Source organism: Tenrec ecaudatus, chromosome 16 (genome assembly GCF_050624435.1).
Source record: "Tenrec ecaudatus isolate mTenEca1 chromosome 16, mTenEca1.hap1, whole genome shotgun sequence".
In the NCBI taxonomy this organism is placed as follows: Eukaryota; Metazoa; Chordata; class Mammalia; order Afrosoricida; family Tenrecidae; genus Tenrec; species Tenrec ecaudatus.
The window spans coordinates 61,610,136-61,632,541 of NC_134545.1; the positions used below are offsets into that span (position 1 = coordinate 61,610,136).

Here is a 22,406-nt window from a genome sequence, read left to right on the forward strand (position 1 = left end):
CCCATTCAAAGAGAATTGCTAAGAAACCTCCATGCACTATGGTGAAATGGTCTTGCTGGTTTCAGAGCCTGGTCTCAGCAGAGTCGGGAAGTTAATCCCAGAGCCCTCCGAGCTGTCATTCAGCCGCACATGGAGCGTGGGTTCTAGCTGCAGCTACAGTCTTGCCCTAAGAGAACACATTAGCAGCCTACGAAGGAGTTCCATGGGCTTTAGTCTCAGGGAACTTTAAAAGGAGCATGAGAATACTGTTGGGGAGGGATTTATTAGCACAGTTTCACCTTCTCTGTTAAGGAAATCTTCTTTATGTCAGTGTTTCCTGCGTTTACTGGTCAGGAGTTAAATGAGATTGCTTCAGAAATTTCTTTTCAAGTTGCTATGCTTTCCCCAACTTTATGGGCATTTGTCTCTCTCTCTCTCTCTCTAATGAACATGTGAGGTGCCACAATATACTAAAGGGTACATAGATGGCCATCTATAGACAAATGGGGATCCAACGAAGAATCGCTTGTTTCTGCTGGATGGCAATCCTTCCACCTTTACTGGAGGACCAGGGCTCCCTCAGATTTGTGTGCTGGGATGGCAACGCCAACCACTTTCAATCTGATGGCCTTGGTGGGATGTTGAAGATGCTGCCTTCCTGCACTTGGGAGCATGCTTTGACCCTCTTGAGGGTGGGTGGAGGAAGACTGGTTGAAAATGTCCCTTCCCACTGAACATGCAGTTATGGACCTGGAAGAAATAGTTGCGCATGCTAATCACTCCCAAATCTGGATATATTGCAGGGTGGTTTGACAGTTTCCCCCACATAAACATCTGTACTTAAGAAGCCTCACTGCTATTGGTAAAGTATTGACTTCATTTCTCTGCTGACATCCAGGGCGCTGCATGGTACTGCCCTGCTCTCCCCAGACCCCCTGCCAGGTGCTCCCCCGCAGGCCTCTCCATCTTCCATGAGTATGAACTGACACAGCCATCCATCTCCAGGTGGTACTGTTCACCATTACTGACAACTCGCTCTGCATCTCATACACACCGGGCTGCTCCCCTACTAACATTTTCCACAGCCACGTGTTACACATCCCTTATTCTCCGCCATGCTCCCAGCTGTTTTGTGATGTTTTGATCTGTCTGTTTGCCTAGCACTGTCAGACTATGTGCATGAAAAATATGTTGTTGACATGTGTGGTTCTGAAAATGATTTCTGCAAAGAGCCTTCTTCGGTTGGCAAGGAGGAGAAGGACGTTTAAAGCCCCAAAGGGGCTTGCACTTTGTTGGCAAAGAAAAGAGAGTCAGTTAAGTGTGAGCCAGGTCTGTACCAATATCAATATTATGCAAATCTCTACCAAAAACTTAACAATTATAAGAGGCAGTGATGACAAAAGGGGTATGATTTTTGTAAAGAACAAAAAGTTTTAAAATACAAAATGTACAAGATCCACTACCACTGAGTTGGCCTCCATGAGCAGAGTGGAATACCCCCAGGACTTCCAAGGCAGTAGCAGATGTTTACGGAAGCAGACACCCTCATCTTTCTAACAGGGGAAGTGGGTATTTCGAACTGTTGACCTTGGGGTTAGCAGTCCAACTCCTGATTCACTATTTCACCAGGACCTTCAAGTGCACAAAAGTACATTAAAAGGAGCTATTTCCAGAAAAACTCGGGTGAATATCATTAACTCCCTCTGGGTCACCAAGCATACCTCCAGCAAGTGACCCAGGCAGAATTGGGGACTTTGGGAAAAGGTACTGATCATCTCGCTCACTGATATTTAGAGGGCTAAATTGAATCCATTCCATATTTTTCACTGCCTATAAAATTGGCCTGATCTTAGGTTCTTAACTAAAGGATGCTTTAGGAGTTATTCATTCACTTAGCAGATGAAAATACCGCAGGCCCCTAGCTGGACAGTGGTGGCTAAGTAGCTGAGACTAGGACAGGAAACCTAAACCCATTACTGTGCACCAGTGTCAACTCACAGAAGCCCCGTAGACTGAATAGAACGGCTCTATCATGCTCCTGGGGCTGTACATTTTAAAAGAAGACGCAAATCTGCCCAATCTGCCTCTTGGAGCAGACAGTATGGTCAAATGGCTGATTTTTCAGTTAGCAACCCAACACTTAATTGACTGTGCCCCTAAGATAGAATTTTGGAGACGGAACAATTAGAAAATGTATCCCCACCAGCTAGTTGAAGATAATACTTGTACATATCTTTCTTCAACTACTTCTTCGTCAGATCATATGTTGCTGCAGACGGAAGACACAGTGTGGCTTCTGGTTTTCCTCTGAGGTTTCCACTTTGCATCTGCTGTAGTTGGCGGTAGACGTTACAAAGCCAGCCTTTGGTAGGATGTGCCGCGTTTGCTGTTCCAAGTGCAGCTCGGGCCGGGATGGGTGGGTAAGGAGGGCTCTTTTCCACCATCGTTTTTTTTATCTTCCAACAAAACTTTGGCCCCAGTGTTGCAGGTACTCCTTCTGCTATCCACGTCTCTTTGCCCACCTTCGCCGGCTCTCCTTAGCCGGTGTCTTCCTTGAAAGGTAACTGGGAAAACAAACGCTAGTTTGGGTTTCACTTCGGAAGAAAAGCTAGCATGGCTACAGCGGGCTTTCGCAGCTGAAGCCTTCTCAGAGGATTTGGTCTCGCTTGGATCCCCTCCTCACCCACCATGAAGTCGGAGAGTCCCAATGGTTTCTAACACAGCCATTTATTTACTTTGGGTCGTTTTTTTACTTGCCAAATCAAAACACCCTCTTATTGGCATCCTCTTATGTGATAGGAAGTTTTTATATTGATTGTTTACCTTAGAAACAAGAAACCCCGTTTTCCTCTCAGAAGAAAAAAAAAGATGTTTGTGTGCGCGCACACATACTTTTCCAATCTCTTTCTGCCTCTGAGTATTCATGATCTGGAATTGGGAGTTTGAGCAACTCCTTTTTTGTCTCTGCCCTCTGAAATCCCTGTGCTTTCCACTCCAAAGAGCTGTAGGGGGCTCCCTTTAAATCTCCGTCACAGCTGCCGGCGGAGCCTGGAGGGGCTGCTGGACGACTCTGCAGCTGAATGTGTGTGAATGCCTTCATCACACTCCCACCCCCATCCGTTTTAAACTCTTCTTCAAAGGTGAAAAAATAAAAAAAGGAACAGGCCCTTAGAAGTAGAAATCCTAGAACTTGCCTTTTTCTTTGCATCATTCACAGGAATGGCATTTTTAAACACAAGCTAATGTCAGACATTGAACAGCCTCCACACAGGGATGCATGTTTTGATTAAAAGCTACTTAATATCTGCAGTTCCTTCGAATTCTGCTTACAGCTGGATATATTCTTAGCTACAGATCATATGCCTTCTTTGCCTACATAAAAAGCTGACCCCAAATTCTAGAGAGGAAAAAAAAGTGGCATTCTCCAAATAGTTACTTGATTACATAGGTGTTTATACCACAGGAGATATTGATGTGTTGAAAATTACCTTCCTATAGTTCTATTACTGCATCCATTGATTCCCAGCAGTTGTGTTAAAATCCTATTTAGACTACCGTACTCAGTTTCTGGGCCTAAAGAATAGATTTCATCTGTTTTCTTAACTTGCATGTGTAGTGAAACCAGCAGGGTCTAAACCAAAGCCATTTTAAGCAAGTTGGTAGTTAAAATAAGGTCTTATTTTTCAACTGCATTCAATGTAAACTAGTGGGACACATTCTCATAGCACCTCGATGTGAATTTAAGCGGGATCAAAAAACAAGCTTATTCCAAAAAGATAAATGGAATTTCACTCGAGAAGTTATTTTAGCTTCAGACAGTTGCCCTCCGTATAGCAACTTCAACTAGCATCCTTTCGAAACCAAGTATTTACAGAGTAGCAATTGTCGTTTTGGGGGGGTTTTCTTTGTTTTTTTTTAGCTTTCTGACAGTATTCCATGCTTTCAGATACGGATGCAGCATAATTAACATTGAGGCCCTGTGGAACCACAGTGCACACCAACATCATCACAAGATTCCCTTGTCCAACCTCCAAGGTCCTGTCGGCACTTGCTTCCAGGTCATCTGGAGAGTAACTCGTGTGTTCAGTAGCTAGACTGTTATCATGGTAACCGTGGCAACAGAGGTAGCTCTGATATCAAAACCTCACATGGGGTCTCATAAAATTGGAGAATAGAGTAGACATTTAGCTGTGTGTCTGTCATTTGAATTAAGCTCTGAGAATGATTTCTTTGATAGCTATGTGATTGAATATAGAGATAGAAGGCACCAATTAAAGTAATTTTATACATATGTGTGCTGGTCCACATTTACATACTGGCTCTATTTCCTGAACTATTTCTTTATGATATTGACCCTCAGATGTTGGCATACTAGTGTGACAATAATAAAATTCATGGTGGCTTTAGTTCCTGATCAGGACAAAAGCTGCATCAGATACCCACTGTAACTAGGATTGTGAATAACAAACTCATCTCCCAGGAAAAGGTGAAATCCAAAGCATTCTTGGCTTTACTGGATACTGTTATTTATGCTGACGGAAAGGAAAACTGAGCCCAGAATATTCCACTAACTAAATTAGAATCCGAAAGACAAGACATTCTCCCTTTTCATTTATGTATTTATGCATATTTTACATGAATCCTTCCATTGCCCAAGAATCTTTAATATTATCTTTATTTCAAGGAGATCCTAAGCATGCTGATTCATTTGTTAATCTACTTTAATTCTAGAATCTTTTTTATAATTTGAAAAGATTTTTATCCTGGGAGTTTTCTCCTCGATTTAGTGTAGTTTGGTGCCATTTTTCTTGAATATAAATTTAAAGACTCAACTTGTGAATTACATTTAATATAAGCACCCTGCAGTTTTCTGCACTCCAAATGATTATTTTTAGAAGTTTTATGGTTGCCTGGATATAGTTGTTTGTCCTCTTTGATATGTAGGGGGAATAGCTCATTAATGATTTAAAAAAGAGGTGTTTTGATTCATCAACTTGATTCTGCTCATTACATAAACAATAAAGGCAATAAATTAACATCTAATAAAATTGTATGGGTTTATTTCTAGATTTAGCTGCAAAATAGTTTTCAGTCCTTGGGAATAATTGTCTGATTCTTTATATTCTTCTGCCTCCATGTTTTGAAAGTCATCCTTGTACATGTTTTAACTCACAACTATGGTTTATACATCATGCTAGAGAGACCTGTTAGCAGCTACTTGTCAAATACCATCATTGAGCAACCGTTACATAAAACACTTCTTTGGCTTCTAGAATGGTAAGTTACTGTGTAAAAATGGAAGATCCTTATGTCAAAATTGACTATAAAGGAGTTCTTTCTTTTTCCCATATACTTGTTATGTGTCGCACAGCATCTGAGAAATCTGCTTCTAGCATTGTGTCATCTCATGGGCTACCCCTTTCACTCGTGCTTAGTCATGTGTTAAATACTGCCTTCTTGCCTTCTCCCTAGTCAAGAGTCAGATTCCCTACAAATTCAGGATGTTTAAAAATGGAAGCAGAGACGTGGCTTTGCTGTCTACATGTGCGCAGGAGCAGGAAGAAGGGCTGCCGCATTCCTTCTGTGTATTTGCTGGCCCTGTGCGGCAAATACCTCCATTACATTTTCAGTAACATAGAAACTGTTTGCTTTTATCTCATTGGGTTGAATCATCATCACTATTGTGGTTAAAGTGGTAGGTTGGGGGGGGGGGCGTTCTTTGAAACTATTTCTTGTGATGAACAGAAATAGTTCAGCATGACATGGATGCAGGCCTGGGTAAAGTTCGGGTAATCCTCTAGACCGTACGTGACCTTCATGGGAGCTTTCCATGCACACGCGCTCCGCAGTGCAACACGGAGGTGGACTGTTGAGCTGTGTGCGTGCCGGAATGGCGGCGGGGGGGGCGGGGGGAGCAAGGGGGCTTTTCGGGCTGTTTGCATGAGTACAAGATGTATTTAAATAGCTGGTCTTTTAATTTCTTCCTTTTAAATTGTGCTATGTTGTGGTATTTGATAGGGGGTAGGTGATGGGCAGTGGGGAGGGGAAGGTTCCAAAATGTCTTTTTTTTAAGTTAACAGGTAATATAGCTTCTTTTGTGATTTCCTCTTAGGTCCGATGTTGTGGTTCTCTGTTTTTCGATCGCTAATCCCAATTCCCTGAATCATGTGAAAACCATGTGGTATCAAGAAATCAAGCACTTTTGCCCTCGCACACCTGTCATTCTAGTTGGCTGCCAGCTAGATCTCCGCTATGCTGATCTTGAAGCTGTTAATCGAGCCAGACGCCCTTTAGCAAGGTAAGCCAGGGTAGTCAGTATTTCACGGGGCTGGCCCAATTAAAATTTGGAGGTAGCAGATGTGTCTGAAGCCTCGTTTCCCATTTGACCATGGATCTGGGACCCCATCGATCAGCCATAGGCTTTTACCTGTTTCATTGATCATACGATGGTATATAGTAAATGCTCCTCACAGGCACCTCATTCCTAAATGTGGAAGCCCATTGTTGACGTAGGGTGGTCTTGTGCCTGAAATGGATCTTCTAATTGTGAAATGTTATGTGTGAAAGAACCGTTTGATAATTTGCACAGGATTGGACAAAATATTAACCACTCATAATAGTCATTCTGGAAATAAATAATTTTCACTAATTCTTACAGTGACTAGCCAAAATCCTCGGCCTGGCGATCAAGTTCATATCAATATGAACATTCAAGTGTTCCTAATTTTCTTCATTTTTCTTAATCCTTCCTGATCTGGCTGGGTCCAGTTTTTAAAAATCATTTGGTCATATATTTGCAAAAACATGACTCTGCTTCTTAATAAAGTCACTAGTAGGTATATTTTTATAGTGTCACACACCTTAAATCATAACTTAAAGGAGGATTTGCTTCACTGTATCTAAATCAAGTATACTAATTTTGGTGGAAAGTAAAAGGTTTTGAGAAGCAGTGTTCTCAAGCTCTTGTTTCATGGGACATCTCAGTTCATTTGGATGCTTGTGTGCTGTTCTATCACATGGTTCATGGAGTACATAATGCCTGGGATCTGAAAAGCTTGCATTTGACCATGCCAAGCACAACTGTAGTCTCTATTCACCTAGAGCAATGTAGCCAGGAGAGGAGACAGGAATATGTGGGGGGTACGGAAGGTATGCCTAATGGCCTCCATGAATAATTAACTGCCTTCCTTCCCACGAGACCAGAAGAACGTGGATGATGCTTGGCTGCCAAAACTGAATATTTTGATCAAAGATCTCAAAGAAGAATCCTGATGAAAAGAGGGAAAGTGCAGACAGAATTTTGAATTCTCATGGACTTCAGAATCTCGGGAGCCATGAAGGCTGGGTGGTCCCTTGAAAGCAGTGGTCTAAGGCAGTCTCTAACCTTAAACCAAGTTTCCCAGGAAATCTTAAAACCTAACAATAGTCCAGTTTAACCATTAAAAATGGCTGCTTTGAGCATTATGCTCTCTTATCAGCTACCTATATGGGATCAAAAGCACCTTGGTGGCTCACTGAATAAAACACTTTGCTGCAAACCCAAAGATCAGTGGTTCAAACCCCTCAGCAGCTCCTCTGGAGAAAGCTGTGTGGTGGTCTGCTCCCATAAAGATTAGAAACTAGAAATCCTGTGGAGCAGTTCTGCCCTGTCTTCAGCGTCCCTATTAGATGAAATCAACTCAACCACAGTGGCTTTGGTTTTGTGAGTACAAAGTGACCACAGCAACTGAACAGATGAGCGAGGAACCTCCAAGGGCAGTAGTTGGCATAACGTCTGGGGTCTTAAAGGCTTGAAGGTAAACAAGCGGCCATCTGTCGCTAAGAAGCACACCAGCCTGTGTGTCCATGAGGTGCTGAAGGGATCAGTTAACAGGCATCAAAGAACAAAAAAATCATATCATTGTGTGTTCACCTCCCTGATACGACCCCTGAAGACAAATGGGTGCATAAGCAAATGTGGCGAAGAAAGCTGATGGTGTCCGGCTATCAAAAGATATAGCATCTGTGGTCTTAAAGGCTTGAAGGTAAACAAGCAGCCATCTGGCTCAGAAGCAACAAAGCCCACATGGAAGAAGCACATCAGCCTGTGAGATCACAAGGTATCAGGGAATCAGGTATCAGGCATCATCAGGACAAAAAATCTTACCATAGTGAATGAGCGGAGGAGTATGGAGTGGAGACCCAAAGCCCATTTGTAGGCCACTGGACATCCCTTACAGAAGGGTCTTGGAGAGGAGCAAGGCAGTTGAGGTGCGATGTAGCAACGATGAAAAATACAACTTTCCTCTAGTTCCTAAATGCTCCCCCCCATCCCCCACTGTCATGATCTGAGTCCTACCTTACAAATCTGGCTAGACTGGAGGATGTACACTGGTACAGATGGGAACTGGAAACACAGGGAACCCAAGGCAGATGATCCCCTCAGGACAAGTGGTGTGTGTGGTGATACTGGGAGGGTATAGGGAGGGTAGTTTGGAAGGGGGAACCGATTTCAAGGATCTACATGTGACTTCCTCTCTGGGGGACATACATCAGAAAAGTGGGGGAATGGAGATGTGGGACAGAGAAAGATATGACAAAATAATTTATAAATTATCAAGGGTTCATGAGGGAGGGGGTGGGAGGGAGGGGAAAAAATGAGGAGCTGATGCCAGGGGCCCAAGTGGAGAGCAAATGTTTTGAGAATGCTGAGGGCAACGAATGTACAGATGTGCTTTACACAGTTGACGTATGGATGGACTGTAATAGGAGTTGTATGAGTCCCTAATAAAACGATTCAAACAAAAAGGAAATTTAGGTTATTTCTCACTCTTTACAGTTGTGAACTGCATTACAATGAACATTGGAGCACAGACGTCTAGCCATGGTCTGTTTCTTACCTCATCTCTAGTAAGTGGGATTGTTGGCTCATACGGTAGCTCAATTCCCACTTGCTTGAGGTATCCCCAAATTGATTTCCATAACGGCTGCGCACACCTACAGGACCACCAGCAGTGGATGAGAGTTCCAATCTCACCACACCCCTTCCAACACTTGTTGCTTTCTGATTTTTTTTATGTATGGATTGTGATAGGAGTTGTATGAGCCCCTAGTAAAATGATTTTTTTAAAAAAAGGGAGAACGAACTCAGAAAAGGAACACGAAGAATGGTTATACTACTCGAAGGTAACCAGTGCCATGGAATTGTACTTGTTGAAAAGGTTGGATTAATGTTTGTTTGTTTGTTTGCTATGGATAGTCTCAACAACAAAGTGAAATTTAAAAACTGTGTTCGCTCAGGTTGCAATTGTAAAAGGATAATTATAGTACTTTTAATTGGAGAACACAGCATTTCCAAAAATGGTAATGTTGATATCTTCCTTCAGTGTTTTCACCTAATCAGACTATTACAGAATTATCTATCAACACAACTCTTTGAGCTCCCACAACGAAAGCAAATTGCCATTTTGAAAGACCATTTCCCATATCACTGAGAGGTGGCGACCTGGAGGCCAGCCAGAGCCACTCCCCCCTCCATGGATTGGTTCTAAGAAGGACCTGCGTGAAGGAGATGGTATTAGAGCAGAGGAAAAACAAGGCACACAGAGAATCCTTTGGAGCCAACTTTGAAGTGAAGCCTTTTTCCTTGCATGCCCTCCTGCCTTTGCCAACGCCCGATAAGTAGTCCTCCTCACCGTCGAGTTCTTCCATCCAGATTCTATCAGGTAGAATCCTATTTCTCTGAAGACTTGTGCCCGGCACACGCACTACCCCTCTTACTGAAGACCAAACCTTGACTTGGGAAGACCACTTCCTGAACCTGTGTCACAGAGTTAAACATGTATGTCCATCGACTGGAGGAAAGAAGTGCATCGTGGCCTTGTTCTGAGAGCCATCCTTGTTGGGTTTTTTTTTGGTTGGGCCTGTGCCGTCACTACATTATCCTGCTCAGTTAGCTTCCATAGATTTCCCCTCACTGCATGTGATAAGATGATAAATCTTGTCTGCCAGCCTAACGGACACACTTACTGCACAAGGTTTGCGGAAGCAGACATTTTAAAACAGGATTGCCAGGAAGACGTATTTGTGTTGTATAAAGAGTTTTCTTGCAGCAACATGAACTGTCGACTAAAATGTGGGGAACTGAAGAGAAATCCGTTAGGAGGCTAATGTAGTAGACCAGACAGAAGTTGACATGGCCGGACTGCAGAGTGGGGGGAAGAAGAAGAGATGGGAGAGGATTCATAAATCCAGTTGTTGTTGTTAGCTGCGTCGAGTCTATTTTGACCCATAATGACCCAACGTGGCAGAGTAGACCTGTCCCAAAGGCTTTTCCAGCCATAGTCTTTGCAGGAAGATCCCTACCTAGGTCTTGCTCCTGTGACACCCCTGGCCCAATGTGCCAATCTTTCAGTTAACAGCTGACTCCCTAAGCATCGAACTACCAGGGGTCTACCAGGTAGACCTTAATAAGCTGTGAGATGGATAGCATTTAACCAGAAGGCGCAAGGTCTGGCCTCTAATTGTTTAATGGAGGTCTCATCCCACCTTGCAAATATGACCTTAGGTGACTCCTTTAAAATTTCTGCCTCAATTTCCTCAATAATGTTGAATGAAAAGGGTGTCTCTGAGGGCTATCAAAAGGCTCACATGAAAAAAAAATTGATATGGCTTTATTTTTTTAATTATGAGACACAAGTCTAAGGTGATGGTAATGAAGATAAAATGATGGGGGTGGTCGAGCAGTGCGTCAGATGCCATGCTGAGTGCGTCTCACAGGGCTCCGTGCCCTTAGAGCTGTACCTATGCTCATGCCCTTGTTTCTCTGTGGGGGGGGGGGGTCGTGACTTAAAGAATTTCAGTAGCTTGACCAAGAGCAAACAGCTGATAAATGGGTGATTCTTGAGTTACTGGGTTACTAGAGAATAGCCCCTCACCCCCACTCCACCCCCCACCCCCCGCCGTGGCTATGAACTCCTATTGGACAGGTGAAAGAGTTGAGGTTAGCAGGCACATTCTCAAAGTCCTTATTATAGGCCTGAATCGCATTTTAAATGTGTCCTCACATAAACCCTGGTTGTTTCCTCCCACCCACCCCCCAAAATAATGCTAATTATAACCTTGTGAATTACTGTGTTTCAGGCCCATCAAAAGAGGGGATATTTTGCCCCCAGAAAAAGGCCGAGAGGTTGCCAAGGAGCTGGGCATACCGTACTACGAAACGAGTGTGTTTGACCAGTTTGGCATCAAGGACGTGTTTGACAATGCTATCCGGGCAGCCCTGATTTCCCGCCGGCACTTGCAGTTCTGGAAATCCCACTTAAAGAAAGTTCAGAAACCTTTACTGCAGGCACCGTTTCTACCTCCAAAAGCCCCTCCACCAGTCATCAAGGTTCCCGAGTGCCCCTCCACCTGGACGAACGGAGCCGCCGATTTGCTCAACAATCCCCTGTGTGCAGACGTCCTGTTCGTCCTGCAAGACCAGGGGCACATCTTTGCACACCGAATTTACCTCGCTACCTCCTCTTCCAAATTTTACGATCTCTTTGTAATGGAGTGTGAAGAATCCCCAAGTTGGGGTGACGGGGCTTGTGAGAAAGAGAAGCAGAGCAGGGATTTCCAGGGGCGGACATTGAATCTGGACCCAGATGAGGACAGGCAGGAGGGCGCCCCACGGACACCACAGGCAGATCAGTGGAAGTCCTCCAGCAAGGGCTTGTGGGAGACGCTGGGGCTGGAAGCTGAGAGCTCAGGTGCAGAGACACAGGTTTTGTCTGGATGGAGTAAGGGGTTCGTTAGCATGCACAGGGAAATGCAATTCAACCCCATTTCAAAGCGGGTGGGCCCCATCACTGTGGTCAGGATGGACTCTTCAGTCCAGCCAGGCCCTTTCCGGACCCTGCTCCAGTTTCTGTATACGGGACAGCTGGACGAAAAGGAAAAGGATCTAATGGGCCTGGCTCAAATCGCAGAGGTCCTGGAGATGTTTGATTTGAGGATGATGGTGGAGAACATCATGAACAAGGAAGCCTTCATGAACCAGGAGATTACAAAAGCATTTCACGTCAGGAAAGCTAATCGGATAAAGGAATGTCTCAGCAAGGGGACCTTTTCAGGTGAGGGGCCCAGTGGCAGGGTTCTCTCCCCAACTGTTGCATGTACTCTGTTGTATACCTGCCAAACATAGAGCCCTGGGGCATCGTGGATTACGAGTGGGGCTGCTAGCCATAGTGATTCAAAACCACCAGCCATCCCTTGGGAGAAAGATGAGGCTACCTGGCTTCCATAAAGATTCGCAGCCTTGAGAATCCCAAAGGAGAGTTGTGCGCTGCCCCATAAAGTCTCTATGAGTCACTTGTATCGTCAGCAGTGGGTTAGGTTTTGTTTTGTTGTGGTTTGGCTTTTTGAGTCAAACACAGTGGGAGGATAAAGAAGAACCTCCTTAATCACAAGGCATGTTTCTTCAGTTATTGGATTTGATTTTTAATTTGGTGGTGCCACTCTGTAAATTCATTGCCTTCCTGCCAATTATGTTTATTTTCAGTCATACCAAATTAGTGACAATTTGCAAACAATTACCAGGATGTAATGAAAATTTCATGGCCATTAAAGATAATGAGTCTATTGCTAAAAACAAAATAAAAAACCATAGCTAACATATGAGCTCCCCCCACCCCCATATACATGTATTCTCTTATTTCTCATCAGACAGAGTTAAACATTATCTCTAGTTTTCAGATGGGGAAACTGAGGGAAAGAGAGGTTAGGTAACTTGCCCATAGTTATTAGATGGTAGTAGGTGGCAGAGGTAGGATTTGAACCCAAGACTGAAGAAATTGATCTTTAAACCAACATGGTATCATGCTTAATCTTTTTTATCATAAAAATAACAAGTAGGTCAAGTTACTCTTGAGCCCCTCATCAGTCTGTTTGGTGCTTAAAATTCAGTGGCAGGATGCCTTGCTTGCCTCTCTCCATTCTCCACTGACCCATCAGCATGTCAAAGATCACTCTCCAGCCAGGTGCTTCCTCGTTTCCAGCCTTCCCCCTTTGCTGTTGTCACATTGCTCTGTCCAGCTCGCCCATGTTGTCTTACCCCCTCTTCGTTTGTGGATCACTGTGCCCTCACATAATTGCCACATCCCACTGGTGCCCGGGATCCAATGTGGTTCACTGACTCGGGCTTGTGTCATCTTGTACGTGGCCCTGTTCCCTTTTGCTTTGAATGACTGTTGGTGTGCCTGTGTGTGCCTGTGTGTGTGTGTGTGTGTGTGTGTGTGTGTTCGTTCCTGTGTACCATTTTGACTTTCTGGCTTATGAGGATACTTTTGTTTTTCTCTTTATTGTTCCTCATGCCTGCCGTGGTACTGTGTCCATAGTAAACACTGAATCTGTGCGTTCATTTAAGGCACATTCCAAACACTGACCATCATCAATAAGAACAGCCTTGAAAGTTACTGCAAACGAACTGTTCAAACCAAGAGTAAATGAGACAATGGACCTGAAGTAAAGTTGATTAAATCCTTCTTATTGCAGAGACAAAATAACTAAATGCCCCTTGTGTGCACCTCAACTTGGATTCTGTGTTTGTTTTTGTTTTAAGGTATACAATACAACATAGAGATAATTGGAGAAACTTGAATATGAACTAGATTATGAATGATTCGGGCAATTATTGTGTACTTACTTGGGTATAATAATGGTGTGCTTTGAGAATGTTATTTTCACAAAATTCATGACCAAGTAGTAGGGAAGGAAGGATCATATTCTCTTTAAAAATCAACCCAAACATATAAATACAAGTATAGCTGATCAAGTGTGGGAAAATGTTAACAATTTATGAATCTAGGTAGTATGAAAAATGGGTTTTCATTGTAATATTCATTCTACTCTGGAAGTATGAAACATTTCATAATTTTAAAAAGAGGGGGAAATGATTCAACTCCTTTCTGTTAACTTCCTGGATGGAGAATTTGAGTTTTGGCCTTAAGTGTCTGATTTTCAATGGTTGCTCATTAATTCTTGGAAAGCAACAGGAGGAATTGAGTATGCTGAATGAGAGAGGTGATTTAAACTCAGCAAATAAATATGTCAAAGAGAGAGAGGCTGACGACGTGGGTGGAGCCGAACCCCGGGGTTGTACACTCTCATTGAGGCTGTGTCTTCAATTCTTTGGCAGACGTGACATTTCAGTTGGATGATGGCGCCATCAGTGCCCACAAGCCACTGCTGATCTGCAGCTGCGAGTGGATGGCCGCCATGTTTGGAGGGTCGTTTGTGGAAAGCTCCAATAGTGAGGTGTGTATGTGTATTTATATCATTTTTTGGGTAACCAATTCTTCAACTACTTTCAGGAAATGGTTCCATAGGCAAGGCTTAAATGTTAGCCTGCCATTTTCTTAATTTTGCAGTTGTGAAGAGCTATCATTTATTGTTCAGTTATGTGCAGCATCCCTGGTACTCAGTGGGTTAAGCAGTGGGCAGCCAACCTTAAGGTCAGCGGTTCAAACCCATCAGTCATTCTGAGGAAGAAAGATGAGAATGTCTTTTCCCATGAGAATTTATACCCTCAGAAACCCAGTGAAGCAATTCTATTCTGTGCTATAGGGCCACTCTGTGTCCCCGTTGTCTCAACAGAAGTGATCTTCTTGTTTAATACCTAGGATTTTTGCATGCATATTCTTCTAGACGTTCAGGAAAACAGAGTTCTTTGGTCACTTAGTCCTGCCCTCAGCATTCTCCCTCACCACGTGGAAGACCTCATGAAGCCACATCCTTGTGCCTCAGTCTCCTCATCTGTAATTTGTGGAATCCGCTGACTCACCTTGGAGTTCCCTGGAGTGACCTCATTCCTTGAGACTGTAAGGCACCCACTCCTCCAAGCTAGTTTTCCCTGCTGTACTGAGGGGTTACTGGGACTGAGCGTGTCTTCTTAATGGTAAGAAAATAGTCCTGGAGCAAAGAGCTGCTCTTCTGAAGTATTGAGATCTAGAAGAAGCACGTAGATTACTTGTCAGACGCTGGACCTATCACTGAAGGAAGGGATAGTCTTAGAGAAGCAGAGGCAGTGTTATCACAGAGACCCCAAACCCTCATCCTTTTCACAAGTTCTGTTGGAAAGTGAGAGAAGGAAATTCCATCCAAGCGCTTCTACCATTGGTCTTAGAGTAAGTAAGCATTTTTGTTGGGTTGTGTATTTTCTGAACTGTCTTTAAAAAAAAAATGGGACACCCCATCAAGTTTATTATCCTAGGAGGCTTGCTTTGCTTGGTTCAGCATCTCTCCAAACTTTTAAAGAAAATACAGAACACAATAACTTTTCCAAAGGGGTGTTAGCAGCAGAAATCTGAGCACTCCCATTGTGGCCCGGGAGCCTGTGTTCGCATCCTTAAGTAGAGAAACAGAATCCTAGAATCACAAGTCGGGGCGGCTGGGGCTGAGAAGGTCATTAGGTCACCCTTCTCCTTCCAGAAAAATCTCCAAAAATATTCCCTGCTGTCCAGTGGATTCCAGTCCATGGAGACCTACCGGGCAACATAGAGCCGCCCCGTAGGATAGACGGCCTCATCTTTCTCCTACAGAGCCATTGGTGGCTTCAAAGCACCAACAGCTTTAACCACTCTGCCACCAGGACTCCTCAGAATGAACTGCAGGTGCCCCCCAGCAAAGGGCCATCTGCTGGCATCCACAGTGTCATGCTGACCTCTTCTGATGTCTAAGCCCAGCCAGATGTACAAGCTGTTCTGAAGCTATTGCAGCAGAGTGGAAGCCCCACACTGGCTGTGGGGAGGGAATCGCACGGACAAACTGTGAGACTTCGAGCAAGAGACTTAACCTCTACGAGCTCCAGTCTCGTCATATGGGAACCAGAATATAAGCGTGGCCCCCTTGCCGCCACCCCCTTCCCGTAGTGTGGCTGTGAGGTCCAAGGACCGATACGATACTCCCAAAGCAGATTGTAAACAGTAGCTAAGTGGTATTCTTAATTCACTGTCACTGGTTGGGATGGCACCCCTAACCCTACCCCCTCTTGATTGCGAGCTGTGGGCGAAGCACCGGGCTGAGAATCATAAGGTTGGTGCTGCAAAGCCCCCAGCTGTGGGAGACAGATGAGGTTGTCGCTTCCCGTAGAGAGGTGCGGTCTTGGGGACCCGCTAGGGCAGCAGTTCTGCAGGGTCTGCTGGACAGTTGCTATGAGTTGGAATCCATTGAATAATGGGAAGTTTGGGGTTTTGTCTGTCTGTCGTATTTGAGGGAACCAGGTGTTTTGGTTTTCTCAGTACTTGCAAGAAAAACCTTGGAGATAGCCACCAGCTAGTAAGTACAACCTCGTCCCACTTGCATGGTCCGGTTTCCACAATCACCAGAGGAAGAGCTTGGAGAGGCCTGCTTCCTTCCTTTTCCAGCTGCCTGGGCCGCGTGGGGCCTGCTAGGCACAGAGCAGGGAGGGGATCAAGGTCAGGAGCCCAGGCACAAAGAGACACTGTCAAAGCCAACCTCACAAATGCTAATCCCCTTTATCCCTTCCCAGAATGGACTGTAATCGTCTCCGATTAAAATGCCCAGTAAAGGTGACCACAGCAAAAACTTGGCCACCAATGTGAGTGCACATGTGTGATCTATGCCCGGGCCCAGTAACCTCCTCTGCAGATAGTCGCCTGTTTAACACGCCCTCAAACACAGCAGTCAGTTCTGGAAAGCTAAGGCATCCGTCGGCATGTACAGATTCAATTGAGCTCGAGACAAAAAGGCCAAGGAGCCAAGGAACAAAAGGTCTGGGCTTAAATTCCTTAAGCCAATCTATTAAGAATGCCACAAGCCACTGAATTCAATAGTTGGAAATGGTTCAAGGGCCAAAACTTAAGTTTATATTTTTTCTAGAATAAAACAGCACCAACAAAACATTTTTAAGACTGCCTGGAACACTTGACATTACTGCCCACTCCTGTCTCTTCTTTAATCTCTCAGGTAAACATTATAGGCATGTATCCCAGGTCTTTCTAGCATGACATTAGGTAAAGGACTGTCTCCTCGGCTTCCTCAATCTGAAGGAGGGAATGCAGGGCAACTTCCTCACAGGGCAGGCAAACCATGAAAGTATGTTGTGGAAGCATTTAATTTGGTGCCTCCAACAAGGCAAATGCTCCATCAATGATAGGCTGTCGTGAGACAGTCATGTTAAGTTATTTCCATGAGAGATTAAATCTCTGTACCCTGAAAGCTCTAGACTTAAAAACCCTACCCCACCCCTTGCTAAACTGCAACAGCACAGTAGAAGGGTCGTAGGATAGGGTGGAACACATAGTAAATGCTCAATAAATACTCCTTGATGGATGGAGGCCTGTGTTCACCCCTAGGATTTGCCCTTCCCAGGCCACCTTTGAACTCTCTATTGCCTTGTGAAAATCTAACTTCCACCCACAAACTTTGCCTCATCTGCTGTGGCTCCAAAGCAGTCCAGAAAAGGAATAAAATATGCTCATTGGTGTTACTTTGACTTTTTTGTGGTTTAATATTCAGGAAGTTGCTGTAGTTTACTTACGTATTTTTCTTATTACTTTTAATGTAGCAGTAAGCATAACCCTCTCCCCAGAGGCGCTCCACAAGTCGTTCATTAAGCACGAATGCGCGGCTTGTAAGCGAAGCGCTGGATCTCGATGGCTTTCGCATACTCTACGAGAACATCTCGAATTATAAGCCTAATAGTCTGTGTTGATCTTCGCAATTAAAATTTTAAACCAGCTAAACTGGAATGAGTCATTGTTTGGAGTTTTTCTCATTAATTGTTCTTGTGATTTTTTGTTGGTTTTTGATTTTTAAGCTGCCTCCTGCAGGTAGGGTACATGATAAATTCCATTTCTTTTAAAATGCTGTAAAACTTTCTCTTCTCTGAAAGGAGAAGAGAAATTTGTAGATGCCACGGCAGGCTTGTGAAGAAAGAGACCATGAGAAGAACAGGGACGGTCTGAAAGTGTGGTGAGCTGATTTTCTCTCCGACTGGTTCATTCTCTGAGTCCCTCAAATTATTTGCCAGAAAGAGCCGCAGCTATAAGAAAACAAACAAAAATGATCGAGTTGTGTTAAGCAAGAGGAAACAGTAGGTCACGGGTGGCTCCGCACAGCAGCGCACCCCAAGGACATGGTGAGGATTACGGCAGGGCCACTGGCTGGGGTTGCCATGTCCTGCTGCCAGGAATTCCTTCTTTTGACTTGGGATGTTCATTTTCCCATTTGTATTTCTAACCGGCCTTACTTTTCTAAGCAATGACTTAGCATGTGCCCCTGCCAAAAAAAATGCCTTACGGTAATCTGAATAGCCTCCAAGCTCAGCATGTCAGGGAAGAAAAGCAAAAAAAAACAGCTTCAGATATTAACTCTTCTAAACTCTCATATAACAGAAGAAGGTCAAAGGTCTCGAAAGGCAAAGAGGTGGAGGGCCTTGTCAGAGGGCACCCAGCAGTTTAGTGCTGGGTCTCAGCTGGGTCAGGCTCTGGTGAGGTCAGGAGCAGCACACAGCCCCATGGGGATGACAGGAAGCTTTGGGGCCTTTTATGTTAACGATCACTAACAGTGTATAGCATGCCATGCTTTAAAAAATACAGTTTCATCATCAAAATGGTTAAAGTTTCAAAGATGCACAACTTAGTCTTCAGTTATCTGGAAAAGTGTACTAATCCTAACATCACTCTAGAGAAATGAGATGGTGTCATGTGTCCCCACCCACAAGTGAGTTAATGTGGGTGCTTTAAATGTATTCATGTCTAAATATATAATATAAATATAAATGCATATACACGGGTGTCCCTAGGTTCGTTTTCATAGCAGTTTTTCGACTGTAAGTGCAGCGGGTTGAAGGGTGAGGAACCCTGCCCCGTGTGTGTCTTGCAGAGGCGCCACCTTGAGCATCGGTCCTTTGGTAACCACAGTAACTGCTGCTGCTCGGAGAGAGCTGTCGTTGCAAAGTGACCACACTTTGCACATCACTGATGGCAGGGACTCACCAAGCTCATTTATCGACTCAGAATTGCTGTTCTCGCTGACGGTAGCAGAAAGGGGCCATTTCTTTAATGTTTGGGCAGTTTTTCTCGGCCCTCCCTATGGCACAGTAGAGGCTGGAGGGAATTCAGCCCTCTCTCAGGTAGTTGGCGGCTGCATAGCACAATGGCGTAGACAGTTGCTGTAGCTTAAACAAGACTGGAGTCACGCCACTGGAACATACGGCACTGGCCAAGAGCTCTTTGTAGGTAGAGCATGGTCTTTCTGCCTGCCTGCCTGCCTGCCTGCCATCTGTCTTTCTCTCCATGTATCTGCACACACACATAAACGAAGGGCCCCCCCCAAAAAAAAAAACAGAAAAAATCTCCACTGGGCGGAGCTATCATAGTATGCATTTTTCCTACTAGGAGAGCATCAAGCAATTCATTCTGAGTTAGTGCACCCAGTGTCATCTCCTGGGAAGGTTCCCTGGTCACAATGAAGATTTTTGTAAAAGCAGTTTCACTCAACCCTTATTTCTTATGATAGCAGATTTAAGAGAACCGCTGTGAATTTTTGTTTCCTGCTCGGGAAAAAATGCCGCCGAAACTGTGTGGTGTTGACCACATTTTACAAGGACAGGACTATAGGAAAAACAAGTGTAAAAGTGGCTTTTTCATTTCAAAAAATGTCTATTGACGACAAACCTCGTTCTGGACATCCATCAACTTCCTGAACAAACTAAAATCTTCCCTCATAGTGGACATGGAGCCCAATCCACCAGGTCAGACTGTTCATCAAGCTCTCTAGTTAGAGGTACTGAAAAGATTGCAGAACAGTGTTGAAAAATGCCTGATTTGTGGTAGATGGGGGACTGGTTTTTCCACCATGACAATGTACCTGTTCACGCAGTTGTCTCAGTGCGCCAGTTTTGTGCAGAAAACAAGATGCCTCTCTGGCCCCAGGCACCTTACTCACCTGACCTTGCTCCATTCAACTCTTTTGTTTGTTTGTTTGTTTCGGCAAATGAAGAGGGACATGAAAGAACAGTGATGTGAAGATGAAGAAGAGGTGAAGAAAAAAATGAGGGAGGTGCTGTCAGCCACCCAAACAGATGAGTGTGAAAAATGTTTCCAAGAATGGAATCACAGATTTGACAAATGTATTAAGTGTAATGGAGAGTACTTTGAAGGTGATAAGGTCGTTTTGTAAAAAAGAAAAATTAAATACATAGCTTTGATAAAAACTTCCAGTTTTGGGGGGTGCCCCCTCATATATACAGATATACTATATAGCGGTACATGTATGCATTTTATATCCTTATATACTATATCGTGCTCTAAAGCAACCACTGCTATACGTGTGCATATCTGTAAGGTGTGATATATAGATGTTTATAAAATACCAGAAATGAATTTATGAAAGTTCATCCCTTTGTACTTGGAAATCTCATTCTTAAAAATACTGACACATGGTGCTTTTTTTTTTTTGAACTCTGAACCAAACATTTATTTCCCTGCCATTAAGGATTCCAAGTGTTTTGCATTGGTTCTGAACATAGACTTCAGGGTTACACTCTCTGGATTCAAATCCTTGGCAGTACTTATTAGTTCTAAGACCTTGGACAAGGGATTGAACCTTCCTGAACCTCAATTTCATTGTCTATAAAGTAAAAAGAAAAAAATATCTTCTTCCTAGGGACATTGTAAGGATCAAACTAGATACTTCATTTAGAAAATTAGCATAATACCTGGTACATAGAGGTCTACAATTAATTTTTGTATATGCATCATCATTCCAGTACTAAGTTATGCCCTACCAGGGCCTGACTGGTGGGATCATTTAGAGATCTGTAGTGGGGAGTATACAGGAACATCCCAATTGACCCAGGCCAAGCATTCAGAACTCCGGCTCCAAGACTGTCCCTACCTCTCTAGAAAACTCTAGCACGTTTTTATCCAGGAAACAATTACAAACAAACTAGAGGGGAACTGGAACAGTCTATGGGAAACAATTCACGTTATCTAGCAAGCTGCTCTCTCAGATGCTGGCCTAAGCCAGCAAAGATTCTGTTATGTTCTCTGAATCTGTTACTTGATAATGTTCTAGTCATTCTGAATCTGTCTGGTTTACTGTCTGAAAAAGCATCATGTGTGTATACCATTGCTAGAATATTCTGAGAGAACATCAAAATCAAGCCACCCACTGTGTCAACAGCAAGGTCTGTTGCTCCTCCCTTGTTTTGACATCTTAGAGAGCTGGGCTCTGTCATGTGTCGGCAGGAGTGTGGTTTGTAGCTCCACCAACACCTGTCCCGTTGCTAGGTGATGTCTTTCTCTACAGTAGAGTATTGTAATGTACTTGGCAATGAAGGCCTATAATGCCATCATACATTTATAACCCATTTGTCTGATTTAGAAATCCAAATAGCCATCTAAAAACTCTGAATCAGGCTTTGTTGGGCAAGCTAACTCTTGTATATCCTCTACAAATCAAAGTGTTGTGTTTAAATCTTTAAATACAGTCATTTCTCAGCCTCTGAGCAGGTATCAGAGACTCACCAATATGAAACCGTACAGTTGGGTGTGTCTATAAGCAGCATAATTTGGAATGTGGCCACTCTTTCCTTTCTTCCGCAAAACTTAGCTTTCCAAATAACATTGCAGGTCTATCTCCCGAACATAAACAAGATGTCAATGCAATCCGTTTTGGATTACCTCTACACCAAGCAGTTGTCACCTAACTTGGACCTGGACCCACTGGAGTTAATTGCCTTGGCGAACAGACTGTGCCTGCCACACTTGGTTGCACTTGCAGGTAAGTCTATGTCTCGGGACCATGCAGTGTCTGCATTATGTTAAAACAAAAACAAGATTTCCAGGGTATGGAAAGAATATGTGCTTTGTCATCTGTTTTGTCTTAACCCCAAATAGGATGTGTGTGTGCATGTGCGTGCATGTGCGTGCACGTGTGTGCGTGTGTGTTTGTGTGTGTGTGTGTGTGTGTAGCATAGGAACTGATCAGATGGGGAAAGCAGCCCAGTGCAGTTCAACATGCCTGTCGTAAGCGTTGACTTTGTGGGTAGGTCGGCCCTCTCTGGTTGTGCGATGTGCAGATGAGTAATACTTGGCCTTTGTCCTGGAGGCACACTCTATACACGTGTGGAACTGTTTGTGACACCCTACCCCACAATCTGAAAGAAGACAAAATGTGTGGCTGGAGGTGATCTTTAAGAAAAGGCTGTAGAACGCACTGGTTAAGAGCAGAGACCACAGAGCCAATTTGTCTGGGTTTGGGTCCTGACTCCTGATTTTATAAATTACTTAACCAATCTGTCCAGCTTTCTCTCTTTAAAATGGTGATAGTTTTACATAACATAGATTTTTTTAATGAAGATTAAATGAGTTAGAACATATAAAGTCTTTAAACACTGTCTGCCACACAGTAAGCATTATGTAAGTGGTTTTCTTAAA

At 43.8% G+C, this 22,406-nt stretch overlaps 1 protein-coding gene across 5 annotated transcripts in view; it reads left to right on the plus strand.

The window, feature by feature from the left end:
* The window catches only part of RHOBTB1 (Rho related BTB domain containing 1), a 78,657-nt gene that overhangs the window by 47,148 nt on the left and 9,103 nt on the right, over window positions 1-22,406 (plus strand). For 4 of the 5 annotated variants that reach the window (XR_012780441.1, XM_075535141.1, XM_075535143.1 and 1 more), the window contains exons 4-7: window positions 6,092-6,277; window positions 11,101-12,074; window positions 14,138-14,256; window positions 21,600-21,750. Coding sequence is in view for 4 of the 5 variants with exons in the window: in XM_075535141.1 (XP_075391256.1) it covers window positions 6,092-6,277; window positions 11,101-12,074; window positions 14,138-14,256; window positions 21,600-21,750 (1,430 nt within the window). In the remaining variant the exon portion in view is untranslated. Of the gene's footprint in view, window positions 1-782; window positions 842-6,091; window positions 6,278-11,100; window positions 12,075-14,137; window positions 14,257-21,599; window positions 21,751-22,406 lie in introns of all 5 variants that reach the window. The other variant, XM_075535144.1, reaches the window with a different exon arrangement.